This window comes from Pogona vitticeps, chromosome 3, assembly GCF_051106095.1.
Source record: "Pogona vitticeps strain Pit_001003342236 chromosome 3, PviZW2.1, whole genome shotgun sequence".
Classification (NCBI taxonomy): Eukaryota; Metazoa; Chordata; class Lepidosauria; order Squamata; family Agamidae; genus Pogona; species Pogona vitticeps.
Window position 1 is genome coordinate 142,859,872 of NC_135785.1, and position 13,836 is coordinate 142,873,707.

At 38.3% G+C, this 13,836-nt stretch overlaps 1 protein-coding gene and 1 non-coding gene across 3 annotated transcripts in view; both read right to left on the reverse strand.

The window, feature by feature from the left end:
* The window catches only part of DIS3 (DIS3 exosome endoribonuclease and 3'-5' exoribonuclease), a 29,242-nt gene that overhangs the window by 5,285 nt on the left and 10,121 nt on the right, over window positions 1–13,836 (reverse strand). Inside the window, exons 7-19 of one of the 2 annotated variants that reach the window (XM_020801839.3) lie at window positions 13,475–13,588; window positions 13,232–13,369; window positions 12,603–12,749; window positions 9,299–9,415; window positions 8,669–8,770; window positions 8,155–8,219; window positions 7,474–7,558; window positions 6,431–6,558; window positions 5,306–5,392; window positions 3,735–3,891; window positions 2,633–2,847; window positions 1,450–1,618; window positions 361–519 (exon numbers count right to left, since the gene is read on the reverse strand). In XM_020801839.3, coding sequence (XP_020657498.3) covers window positions 361–519; window positions 1,450–1,618; window positions 2,633–2,847; window positions 3,735–3,891; window positions 5,306–5,392; window positions 6,431–6,558; window positions 7,474–7,558; window positions 8,155–8,219; window positions 8,669–8,770; window positions 9,299–9,415; window positions 12,603–12,749; window positions 13,232–13,369; window positions 13,475–13,588 — 1,683 coding nt within the window. The remainder of the gene's footprint in view (window positions 1–360; window positions 520–1,449; window positions 1,619–2,632; window positions 2,848–3,734; window positions 3,892–5,305; window positions 5,393–6,430; window positions 6,559–7,473; window positions 7,559–8,154; window positions 8,220–8,668; window positions 8,771–9,298; window positions 9,416–12,602; window positions 12,750–13,231; window positions 13,370–13,474; window positions 13,589–13,836) is intronic. The other variant, XM_072994728.2, reaches the window with a different exon arrangement.
* LOC144588528 (U2 spliceosomal RNA) lies at window positions 10,198–10,387 on the reverse strand. Its single transcript, XR_013544137.1, has one exon. It is a non-coding gene; the product is annotated as a U2 spliceosomal RNA (small nuclear RNA).

Genomic DNA, 13,836 nt, shown 5'->3' on the forward strand with positions numbered 1-13,836 from the left:
TTAAATGAGCATACACATGCACATCCACATGTGTACACGCACACACGCGCACGCGCACACACACACACACACACAAACACCTCAAATCTGTTTCTGTCAAGCTCATGCTAATATTACAAAATATTCGAAATTTTGAGAATCTGAAAGGCAAAATGGTAAGAGAATTCTTTCAAAAGCATGACTAAAGGAGTTGCTTTCACCATTTCATTTCACTTTCACACTGGCGCAAGGTGAAATACACATACATATAACAAAATTAAAACAACAAAGGTTGTTGAGTTAAATTTTGTAAAGATAGCCCTAGAATTAATATGATTTCCAAACAATAAATATGTAATCCAAAAATAAACACATTTTTACCTCATCATTGTATACCAGTGCTGGTTTGGGCTTATCTTTTTCTTCAAAAAACACAGTTCCCTCCAACCCGTACTTGGGAATTAGTACCACAATTGCATTCTTCCTTACAAAGAGAATATATGCCTCTTCATTCACCACACCTTTATTTTTGAAAAACAACTAGGAAACAAAAGTAAATTAATATTAAATACCGAAACTATAAAAAAGTATATTCACTGAATTCCTAGGAGAAACATTTCCTTATTCACATTGTCACCAATAAATTATGAGACTTCTCCCTAAAACAGTAAATATATTGTAAGATCGAAGAATCAAACTATTTTATCTATTTTTACTAACCTACTCTGTTTCAAAAAATTTGGATGGCTTAATCAAATCCTTATCATTTTACACTGAATCATAATAAAATTCTCAAATGGCATTTTCGTTGGTGTCATTTATATTGAGAGGGGTGAGGTTGCAAGAGTGAGAGAGTGCATCTATCATCTTTTCTTTTTTGGGCTGGTGAGAGAATAGCACTAATGGTATGGAAAAATCTACAGTGCAATCAAATCAAAGCTATGAACATACTAGTTCAAATTATACAAAATTTCAGTTAATGTGCTCTACTGTTGGAATCAAGAGATGAATACTTAAATTGTCCTGGATGACAGATTTCTTGGTTTGTCAAACATTTAGATTCAATGAGTAAGCAAATACATACAAGCCACCCTATACTCCTTCAGAACAAGACAGTAAAATGCTTCAAGGAGCTGATCTGGGAGACTCTGAGGGCTGCCAAATGTTGAAGATAAGCAGGTGTGATCCAGATCAACATTTGAATGACAAACCAGTAAGAGCCCTGGCTTAGCTGTTGTAAGTTTTCCAAAAAAAAGAATATACATGTTTCATCTTTTTTCAAACCCTTCATTTATAACCTGCTCTTTTGGCAAATGAAACACTGCTAGGCAATTGACAATATAAAACCACTTAAAACCTGCACATTTCAATATTAAAATGCTATATATGTCATAAAAATTGATCTGTCACTTTTCCAACAGTCTTCAATTCTCAAATACTTGGTACCACAAAAAAGAGACAGTGATTCACCTGAGTGTGGAAGGCAACAGAAGCTCTCTGAGCATACTGAGCCATTTTATGCCTGTAGTTGAGATTCTTACACAATTCTGCCAATTTATGTTTATCTGTGAGATCAGGATAAGTACCATCTGCTCCAATAGCCACGGCCAGTAATCGATGCACTATAATATCAGCATATCTGGAAAGAAAAAGAACAATCATCCCCAAGAAACAAACCCTACTCCAATGGTTCCAGGTACCCTAAACTCATATTACATGTTCAGATAGATTTACGAAAGCTGATGCCAGCATGCCACTCTTTTTATCTAGCTTGCCAAAGACACCTTTCTTCTGATAGCCATTCCTTTTTCCTTCATGTCCCAGTGCCTAAAGTCTCTAATGATGCATGTTGCAGTGAAACAACATGACAACACTGCAAAACTTTTCTTCCAGATGTATATCTGGTGGCATTTCCATTCAGAATCCAATGGCTTTGCAGAACAACTGTCCTGATCTCTGCACAGTATTTTCTGAGGCTTCATCCTAGTGATAACAGTATTTGTTTTCAGCTCTTTGCTTGCGCATACCCATTTTTATCTTAATGCTTACCACAAGTATGGTGGGAAATAGCTTAGATGAGTGGCGGTGAACCTTTTGGGGCTTGCGTGCCCAAACTGGGGGGGGGGGAATGGGGCAGCAGAACCGGAAGTGGCGCGGAAGTGGGAATCCCAGGCACGGAGGTGCCTTGAGACCCCACTCTGGATCCTGACTCACTGCTTGTCCGGCCACCAGCACCACGGTTGCAGCTGCCTGCTCAGGGTTGGCTGCGGAGGAGGGGGAGAGTAGCGATCCGGCGACTTATGTGTGCCGGCAGAAAGGGCTCCGTGTGCCAGCTGTGGCACGCATGCCATAGGTTCGCCATCGCTGGCTTAGATGCATAACCCCAAACCCACCATACTTCAAGCCCTGGCCAGCTTCAGGCTAGAATACCTAAATAGGGTTTAAATTATCCAAAATCATCCAAGATAGACCCAAAGTACACGTAAAACATATCAGGTAAACAAACGGTACGCAAATCTGTGACATCTACACATTTGATAGAAGTTCAGAACCGGAGACTGCCTAAAGAGTCATCAGTCCTAGTGGAATCTGGTGGAACATGGCAGTAGTCACACTACCTTTCTTCCCACTTTGAAAATACCATTAGCAGTACCTTCTGATTGGTGATGTAAAGTGTGTATAAATAGGTGAGGCTAAACCATAGTGATGAAAATCATTGTCCATTCCAGAACAAAAATAAACAGCCTGCATCATGCAACGAGTAGCCAAGATACGCAACAGTGTGTTTAAGTATGGAAAAGAAGGAGATTCTGCACAATCTAGTGAATCAGCCAGAGCTTTGGCCGAGTCAGTCTTGATTTCCAAACCCTGTTGAGGAGAAACAAGATGCCACATTCAATACTGAAAACAATTTTCTGTAGTTTAAACATTACCGAACAGACTGCTGACAAAATTCAGGAATGGTTGTTGTAGGTTTTTCAGGATGTTTGGCCATGTTCTGAAGGTTTTTCTTCCTAATGTTTCATCAGTCTCTGTGACCAGCATCTTCAGAGGGCAGAAGTTAGAACTCTGTCTGTGTTCTACACCAAACATCCTGAAAAACCTACAACAACCGTTGGATCCTGGCCATGAAAGCATTTGAGAAAATTCAGAAATCTTAAGTTGCAAAATTTTTAATTGAAATAATATCAACTGAGGGTCCTGATGGCAACTTTAGAGTACTGTATTTTTAATTATATTTTAATTGTTTTATTGTATTTAAATTGTTGTAAGCTACCCGGAGACCTTTGGGTAGTGTGGGCGGCATATAAAATAAAACCTTCAACTCCTGAGGATGACTAGCATTTAATGGTGACACAATCAAGCTCACATTTTTAAAAAATGCATTTTAGAACTCCTCACAGATCTGTATCCTCTAACATGTACTCCAAGCAAAAGTGGAACACTTAAGTGACAGCCATATCATATAATATTATTGTTCACAAGCAAAGTACTAATGAACCTACGTAGATGGATCAGAAGAGGAGGGCCAGGATTTAGGGAAGCTCTCTCTCTCCACACACACACAAATGTTTCCATATCCATCACATTATCGTACTATAATCAGGGTCCTTCCAGAGGAGAAACGTAGGGCACAGAATGGGAGTTTTCAGCTGTGTGACATATGCATGTGGATTTCCACATGCAATATTCTAGATCTCAGTGAATTTCAAATCAATGTTAATCCTTTATCTTTTTTGGTCCTAAGAACTTGCCTTAGACTTCGCTGCCTTCACAAGGATGTCATAATTTGATGGAGGTGGAGCAGGATGCTTTCTCAGCAAGGCATGCTCTGAAAATTCGTTGTAAATCTTTTGTGCCACTGAAATATTAGCAAGCAACATGAACTCTTCAACCATGGAATTGGTTTCTCTGTCAATAAGAATATAATACTTAATAAGAAAGAGAAAGGATAGTTTCTACTGCCATATAGAGATGAAGAATTCAAAACAGGCAATCTTCGTCAATAATATTAATACACTTTTACCTTGGAAATACAATTGTGATATTCCTCCTTATCCTGGAGATTCAGCACCCCTTCTTTTATGCACTCTGAAGTTCAGAGACTAGGTCTAGCTTGTAAGACTTGCTAGAAGCAAGGCTCCCAATGTCCATGATATATCAATATCCTCAAATATTGCTTGCTCCTGCTGCTACTTCCTGTTAACTCTTCCCGTCTGCACACACATGCATATATGTTCCAGACCAGGAGTCTCCAAACTATGGCTCAAACGCCACATCCAACTTGCCTTGCCATTTTATCTGGCCCGTTTCCTTCAGCCTGTGCACACACAGGAGGGCATGCATTCCATATGTTGAAAATATCCAGTGTGGCTCTCACTGTCAAAAGTTTGGAGACCCCTGCTCTAGATTCTAGAAAGTCTAGTCCACCGGCTCACTGTTCAGGGTATTATTTGTTCTGCTCAAACTGGCCAAAATCCTACTGTTCATCTAAGAGCACAGAACAGCAGTCATGCAAAGTGCCATGGCTAATCAATGAAGTGCTGAGAGTGATTGAAAGCACAACCAAATATGCAAGCACTACACTGTGAGTTAGTAGAGGCAACTTCTATGATTCTTTGCATGCAACTGAATGCCCATAAAAGAGAGAGAGACCACACACACACCCTACAGACAATTTCTCATTGATTCAGAACCTATTCCTACTTGACTGTGGTAGGATCAATGCTATGAGCGATTAGCTCAGTTCTGATACTGTAAAAAAAAAAATCCCTAAACGGAGTGCAAGGCTCAAAGGCACCCGAGATACTGGGTCCCAGCTGGTGGATATCAAGGTTTCAGTAAAATGCAAAACATATCCTGAAAGTCTGATTTCTAATCACATCATGTAAACATACAATCTAATCAGCTTTCAAACTCAGACCAACTTAAGTAAAAGTCAAGCATAGCCCACAAAAGCTGCTGCTAGTTCCTCAACATTCTCAGTAGCAAAACTCTCTTCTCAAACTTCTGGTTTGTAAGTCCCAGCAGGTGGAACAATTCATCTTGAAGCCATGGTTAGAAGATACTTTTGGAAGCTGGCTAACAAGAGCTATGTCACAATTTCTTAGGGCTTGTGCTGTCAACGCCAATGTGCAGCACTGCAGATTTTAGAATACAGTTTATTGTGATTTTAGAATGCAGCTCTGATCATAAGCAGACTTAGGCATCTCTAATTTTGCTTTGGCTACTTCAAAGCTCTATGAGAAAATGGTGACTCCAACTATGAAAGGGACACCTGTAACAAAATAATTGATTGTGACAAAAAATATTTTTAAAAACATACTTGAGTTCTTTTGTCTGTAAATCGATAGGATCATGGGTTTCACTATCCATGTGGAAACGGACTTCAGGTGAAGAAAGAGTTAGAGCCCTAGAAAGTAAATCAAACACTTGAAGAAGATAATTTACACAGCTTATTTTTAAAAATACAGACCTTCAAATTAATATTAATCACATTAATTCGTATCATATTTCTCATACAAATGTATCTCATTTCAAAGAAATGTGTCTGTATCTCAGTAATTTCCAGATTTTCATTCCTCAGGGAATATTTTTCATATAGACTTTTTTTTTTTTGCTAAGGACCCTTTAAGCATCTATTACAAAACCTGATCACTGTGAAATATGGTCTGCAAAGTACTACCTATAAAATAGTACTGGCATGGCCTATTGACACTACATGAATAAAATGAGTGAACAGATACTCTAAACTCCTGAGAAAACACAGAAGACAATAGTAGTGTTGGTACATTCAACAAGCTGTAATTCAAGAGAATATTAGTTCACTGCGAACAAATCAGTATAGCTGTGCATCTATAGTTGCAGAACTAAGCAAACTATGGCATTTCAGTTTGCAGTTTGTTTATTGTGATCCACAAACCTGACAAGAAATTAGCTTTATGGCTTCTGTTTCCCCTGAAAGGCCAAAAATTTAATCTTGGATTTACTCTGTAGCTAATTATCTGACTTCTGAGATATAAAACAAATCAAAGAACCAGCTTCCTGCTAGCTATGCACATCAGAATACGCAAGTCTATGGCTGGTTCACTCACTCCCACTGCAAGTGAGATGGAAACACCAGCATGTCATCTGTCCTTGTTAAACTGGGGTTTTGTGCAGGCCTGGCTTCTTCTGATGTTCAATGTGACCAGTTCAAAATTACTATGCTAAGGTAGATTTGGGGGCTAAGTCCAACTGTTAGTCCAAAATAAGGAAGACCCACTTTGACGATTGGATTTACATACATGTTGACTTAACAAGTCCCATTCATTCAATGGGTCTAACACTTGAATTTGGCCCTTTGTTTTTATAGGTGACAATAGGAAGATTGGCAAATGACAAAGAGCTGTACTGGGATGTTGTGAATCTAAGTGTCTGAAAAATGATTACATGCTGAATGAACAGTTACCCTTTATCAATCCTATGCTTTTTAAGAATTTTGGCTAGTTTATTTAGTCCTCTTAGACTAGTTGTAATGTCATCGTTCATGCTGGCAGAATCTATTTTCATCTGTGCTTCAGCATATGTAAGGGAAGCCTTCAAAGAAAGAAAGAAAAAAAACAAGCAATAAGGGGATAATTCTTAAAAGCAACCAATTTGAAAGTGATAGATTTCAAAAATTCATTTTTGTTAAGACTTATGGGTACCAAACCGGCTGTATTCTGGCACAAACAACCTGTTCCGATTTACAGAACTGCTTGTTGGGGATAAGGTGCTCCTATTTTAACAGTACTCTGTTCTTTGCATTATTGTTTATTTTTTTTCCCACTGAATTTTGACTCTTCTCTGTGTCAACAAAGATTCTTTGCATAGATGCTCAGGATGTGCATTTCAACACACAAGTAAATAAAACGACTCATTAATTTTAGGGCTCCTAATAGAAAAGCAATAAATCATACTTCTCTAGCTCCTTTGCTTCAGGAACAGAACTACCGTGAATTAAATGGTTTGCTGAAGATGAATTCTAAATTTGTTTAAACTATGTAAACTCTTTTTTAGAGTGCCTGTATCTTGCAGGTAACTATCTGACTGCAGATTTTTAAGTAGTGTTCTGATATTCCCTGTGCCTGTAGGGGGCAAGGGCAGGAAAACCCGGCCTCAGTCACCAGCTTGTTACCTCCAAGAGTAAAGATATAACAGCTGCAAGTTAGTATAAGAATCACTGCCATAGAAAATCAGCTGTTTAGGAGGTATGCAGAGAAAATGTGAAATTTATTTCTTCAAGACTCCTTATCCTCTACATATTTATAATTGTTAAATATTTGCCTAAACTATTCAGATACTCTGGAGTAGACAAAGTGTTGAATCAAGGGGAGGGACCTGGAATTGGCTCATTTTTAATGTCAAAGTTATGCATAAATCTCATTGCAGACAGCCATTTTCATGGTTTGCAAGATCTGAAAATATCATTCAACTATTTTTCCTAAACAAGCAAATACATATGAGACCTACCTTGGAGTTAATTACACTTTTTGTAAATCTAGTTCTCAAGATTTCTGCATTGTGATTCATTTCCCATATACATGAAAATGCAAGCCTAGAAAAGGAAAACGAATTTACCAATGAAACAGGACAGTCCACCTGACACTTGTTTGGATTGCCCTGCATTTGTTCATGAATAGAAGCTGCTTCCATTCACATGTATCTATCACTTCCCAAGCAATTTCATTTGACCCCGCCTTTCTTCTGCAACCCTCCGTGCAAAACATCCTGGTCCAAATATCTTCTAATTCTGAAAAAAGCGAGTGCCAGTGAATGCAAATGGCTGTAAAACATCAGCTCACACTCACCCTTCCCCAATTTTTGCAGCCTTAGAATCCAATTATCTTTCCAACCAAAAAGTTGATTTAGAAGTAACTTTCCTAATTTTAAAGTAAACACACTTTTCTTTCTTTGTTTTTCAATAAAAACATTTTTCTTTGGAACCAGAAGCAAACTTTTGGTAATTTCTCGTTCTGCTGGAACTGTGGTATGATCTTCAATGGGCCCTTAATGGCAAAATTAACTCTCAGACCTTCTCAAGTTGCCAACTCTGCTATAAAGGGAAGAAAAAGTGCTTTCTGTTCACAAAACAGAGAACAGAATTAAAGCCATGTCCTGCTTAGAACATTTTTAATTAATCTGCAAAATTACCTGTCAACATTGGATCTCAATGAACATAAGTTGGAACTAAGCAGCTCTGGAACCATATCAATTCTCTGTAAGAAATACCACAAATAAATAACCTCAATTATATTTTCATATATACAGACCAGATTTAGAAACCTAAACTCATTTTATTAATAAGATGAACGATGTATTCTTAATCTAAGGCTACTTTCCCCAATTACAGTTCCTAATCCTCCAGCAATCTTTAGCTCCACAAGTTATAGGGCTTGACTTAAAACCCATTTCATGAGTACTCTCCTGTCACAAGAATCTCCTTGGAAATGGCTCCCCAGAGCTATGAAGAGCCAGCCCTACTTGGATAAAATACAGAACTTCAGCCATCTAAAATTCTAAAAAGATACAGATCACATTCTCCTGCCCTGGCTTCCCAATCATACATGTATGACACACATTTATGTATCAAGGCTGGAATATATTTCAAATCTGAAAGAAACCAAGCTATAACCAAGACATGCAGAAAAAAGCTAGCAACAATTACTTTTTCACAGAGATACACAGTTGTGCCCCTTTGTGCAGATTCTTGATCCAGAGCATTTCCTGGCCGAATGAAATGGCTGACATCTGCAATGTGTACACCAACCTAGTAAATGAAAGGAAAATAATGCTTTAGAATTTTCAAATATACATTGTACACAACCTTTCTGTACCTCAAGTGATCTAGCACAAGTATCTATATTCTCTCAGACAGATTACATTTCACTTTTAACTTTCCATACTTCTTGAAGACATTGCAGCAGTGTTTTGCAGTGGGATCAGGTGACTCTTATACTCATTTACATAGTCAACAGTACTGTACTGTATATACAACTGGTTGCATAACTGTACTTGACAAGTGTGCAGAGCACCGAATATTCATTTGTTTGTCTGTTTATTCATTTGACTTTATCCCACCCACCTAGATTCAAATGAATCTACTCTACAGGCATGTAGCTAAGAAATACATCTGAATGAGAAGTAACTTTTTGTCTAACTACTCGCTTATATGGTACCACCCATTGATGCTTTTAGTCTTGCTCCCTGTATACCAAAAGCAAAAGGCATAAAAGTTAAAAGTTGCAATAGAAAAAACAGTGTATCAGCCTTTCACAAATATCTGAAGGGAACTTACCTCCAAATTTCCATTTTCCAACTCTCTGCAGTGCAATGCATCATCAATATCAGTACACCCAGGAGGATCCACACTGCATACACATAAATGCCTCAAGTCTTCTCTGAATTTCATATCCTGCAATTTTATTTTCCAACAATTTTAAAAACTGTTCCACAAACCATTATAAAAACTTAGCACTATTTTCAAAACTACAATGACAAGTAATTAGAAAAATGTAGTAATTAACCATGAACATTCCAGAAAGACCTGTTGCAGGAAAAACAAAGAAATCATGTCTTGTTGCGCCTTAAAATCTATCAATGAATATTGTGGATTAAGCATTAATGGGCCATAGCTTGTTCTCCAGAAGTATAAAATATTCACCTAAGGTACACATGATCTGTACACAATGCAAAGAGAAATCAGCAAATACAACACATCATAAGCAGAGGCAAACACAAGTTCCAGTAGAGCAGATTCAAGACAGAAATACAAAAAGAGAACTTTTGTATTGATTTAAACAGGCACACACTGGATTATGAAATTTACATATTAAGGTTATAGAAACTCATACTCAGGGTAAATGAAATGAGATGGAAGATCTATGTGCAATAATTCTACTAGAAAACAGTAGACAGGAGGTAACAACACTGGAAATACCGAACAGACACCCAGTTTGTGCAAGATTACCCAATGCAGCTACAAAAAAGACAAACAGTGCCTGTGTGGAAGCTAAAGTTTAATACAAGTTTAACATACATTTGGATGGTTATTGTCTTTAATTATGTATTGTGTATGTCAATGCTATGGGAGACAGCAGAGAGGCTATTTGGTATAGTGCTGCATTATACTTGGGAGAAAGCAGTTCAAATTCCCATTTGGCCAGGAAACTCACTGGTTGACTTTGAGCAAGTCACACATGCTCTCCCAGTCCAACCTTTATAGCAAGGGTTATTGGGAGATGAAACTGAAGAGAAGTAGAGATGAGCACATGACCTTGAGCTCGTTATTGGAATACTCAATGGAACATTAATTGAATTAAAAATTAATTCAAAATAGAGCTAGAAGGCACTACATTTGATCTTAGCCAAAAGGCTGAGAAGCAATTTCATGAAGTACCTTATCAGGATTGTTTATGTCCCTGTAATAGTGGGAAAGGGGAAATGGTGGGGCATATTCTTTCACACTGTTCCTTCTACCAGGACTTCTGTAAATAATTTATTCTATCTGTTCTTTTGTGAAGGTGCTATAGCCTGTCGCAGCTCTCCAATGACACTGTTCCCCCCACCCAGTTCTGGATACTTGCAACATAAATTTTACATACTACAGTGGTGCCTCAACTTACGAACGTCCCTACTTACGACCATTTTGAGTTACAATCAGCTCCAGCCGTAAAATTTTGCTTCTAATTGCGGCTGGATCTTCCACTTACGAATAGAAAAAGGCAGGGAAAAAAGGCGGGAAATTAGAATTTCTAACTGTAGGTGGCGACAAGGCTGCTTCCTTGTAGTTCTTCTGCCCCAGCAGTTAGAGTGTGTGCGTCGGAGGAGGCTTCAGACTTCCTCGCTTCTGCTTCTGAGTGAGCGTATGTGTTTGCAGGGAGGCTTCGGGCTGCCTAGTAAGGTAAGGTGACATTTTCTTCTTTTTAAAAACTGTGTTTTTGCAGTATGGTTTTGAGCTTGGGGGTTATGTTTCTTTTCTGTGCTGTGCTGGGTCTTGGGGGGTTGTTTGTTTTTTTGGTTCCCCCCATTTCCAATGGATCTTAGGGGCTTTGGTTGTTTTTTTTCCTCATTTCCGATGGGTCCTGCATGCTTCCCTTGGTTTTTCCTTTGTTTTCTTTGCATTTCTGACCTGCCCTTGTTCTCTGTGTATTCTGATCTGATCTGTTTGTTTTCTGTGCATTTCCAATGGGACTTGCACACTTGATTGCTTCCCCCCCTCCCCCGGCTGGAATGGATTAATCACGTTTCCAATAAGTCTTGCAGTGATTTTTTTTCTTCAGCCGGAATGGATTAATTGCATTTCAATGCATTTCTATGGGAAATGGTGCTTCCACTTACGACCATTTTGAGTTACGTCCATCTTCTGGAACGGATTATCTGGAGGTAATGTTTGGTGCAATGTACAGTCAACCCTTGACTTACAAATGGCCCTAGTTACAAACATTTCTACTTACAAACCGCTTTGATAGAAAAATATTGACTCAACTTGCTAGATTTGAGTTACGAACCGAAGAAACCGCGTGGGAGGTGGGGAAAGTGCGAAATTTGAACTTTCAGTTAACTGTTGGCCAGTGAAGAGGGTGCCTGTCTGCTTCCTCGCTCTTTCCAGCATTTTGAGAGTGGATTGGGAGACAGTCTTAAGACTGCCTGGTATTGCCAGTGCTGTACGGACTGTATTTTTATTTTTTGGCTTTTTAAAAATTTTGGATTTTTAGGATTTTTAAAAGGCGTTCCCTCCCTCCTTTGCTGCCCCCTTTTCCCCAAAAGGTGCTTGTATTGGCTTGTTTTGATTGAAAAGGTGCTTTTCAAGGTAATCTGTTGTCTGAAAGGTGCCTGGTTTTTCCCAGAAGGTGCTTGTCTTGGCTAAAAAGGTGCTTTTCAAGGTATTCTGTTGAAAAGGTGTCTATTCCCTCCTTCCCTCCCTCTTTCCTTTCCCTTTTTTTAAACCTAAGTCTGCTCCTAGTGGTAGGAAAGGATTAACCGATTTTGCATTCGTTCCTATGGGAACTAATGATTCGAGTTACAAACTGCCCCTCGACCTAAGAACCAAAAACAGCCAGAATGGATTAATTGGTTTTCAGTGCATTCCTATGGGAACTGCTGATTCGACTTACAAACTTTTCGACTTACAAACCTCCTTCCGGAACTGATTACGTTTGTAAATCGAGGGTTGACTGTACATTGTACATTCTGTTTTGTTCAGTACTTTGCTTAGTACTTATCTTTGACCGTAATAATTCAATTTCATAGAGCTAGAAGGCAGACGTGGATATAGTGATAAGTCTCCATATTATCTGCAAATATATTGGCAAGATTTTCTCCTTTAAAAAAAGCACTAATAAAAACATTACTGTCCCACCTATATTTAATTATGCTGCTAAAACAAACACAGTTTGGAGTAACCAAATGTATGGAAGGACTATTAGCTTCATTCAGCACTATTGGTCAAAACAAATGCCTGAACTTATAATTTAACTATCAAAGTATATCTCAAGGTTCTTGTTTATTACTGAATTAGAGCTCAAAAGTCTGAAATCTATTCAGATGCTAATTAATTAGTGATTTATTTATTGTTGTCTGTATCAGTGCTGTTATTATACCTGTTCAGTGATACTCCATGGCATCTGGGGAAGGAAACTGAGAACTGCTTGGGAGAAAGGCTGGTGAGGGACATCATGTTCTAGCAAGAGGACTTCAGTTTCAGTCTCCTTATCTCCAGCTGTCCCTAAATTCTTCACAAAATGGCCCTGAAGCAATACAGATCTTAGTTAATATTATGAAACAAGTTATTCTTAAAAAGTATAAATTAGGCTGGAAGCATAAGAGGATTTGCATATGAATTAGCCTCACAAGACATTGGATTCAAGACTTAGCAGGGCCAATAAAATTAATGGGATTTAGATATGGGTCCTACACCATTGCAATGACTTCTGGTGTATTTAAGATTAGTCTGTATGCTAATTCTTACTTAAGCAGAACAGGAGACGGTGTAAATATTCAGAACAGAGCAGCTCAGCTTTTTCTGATAGAGTAGGCCACAATGGTGTTAGATTTAGAGTAGTTTGGAAACAAGATGATAGGTCCTGGTAAAATGCTGTGCTGGCCATACAACACCCACAATAGCATGCAATTAAGTAAGCCCATGGCAGCCTCTTGAAGTTTCATCACTGAGCTGATTTGTTTATTTACAGAACCAACAAAGTATACTTGCACTTCATTTCCGACTTACATTAGGGTACCTTGAATTTCTAGGCCAGCCATCAATAGCTACAATAATTCTTTGCCCTTCAAGCACTGAAGCCTGTCTTGTTTCTATTCGAATTCGAGGGATCCTGCGATCAGCTGGTGTAAATAAATGCCGTCTTGACTGAAAGAAAGCAAAGGTATGTTTTATGAGAATCAACAAAGCACCAAGAAAATCAAGGCTAGATACACCACTATTATAATAAATAAATTCAGGCTCAGGTCTTACCTCTTTTATTTGTGATTTTGAAAGCATGCCACAATAAGGCCTCCAGTTTCTTTTTATAATGCCCACTATTCTGCCAGTTGGTCGCAGCATATTTTTACTCAGAGATGTCTTCAACTAGGTTTAGAAGTAAGTAAATAAAGTGTGAAACTCTCAAACATTTCAACCATGTACATGTAGCCCAACCTATGATGCTCCAGGGAGAGTACTGTCAAGTTCCAAATCATATGATTATTGTGATGTCATATGAGCTAATCTTTTGCACAGAATTGGCTTAAGGCTAGATACAACACTATCATAATACAGAGCAAGGCTGTGACGTGTTTAATTCTACACAGATACGTGATTTGTTATTGGTTGTATTA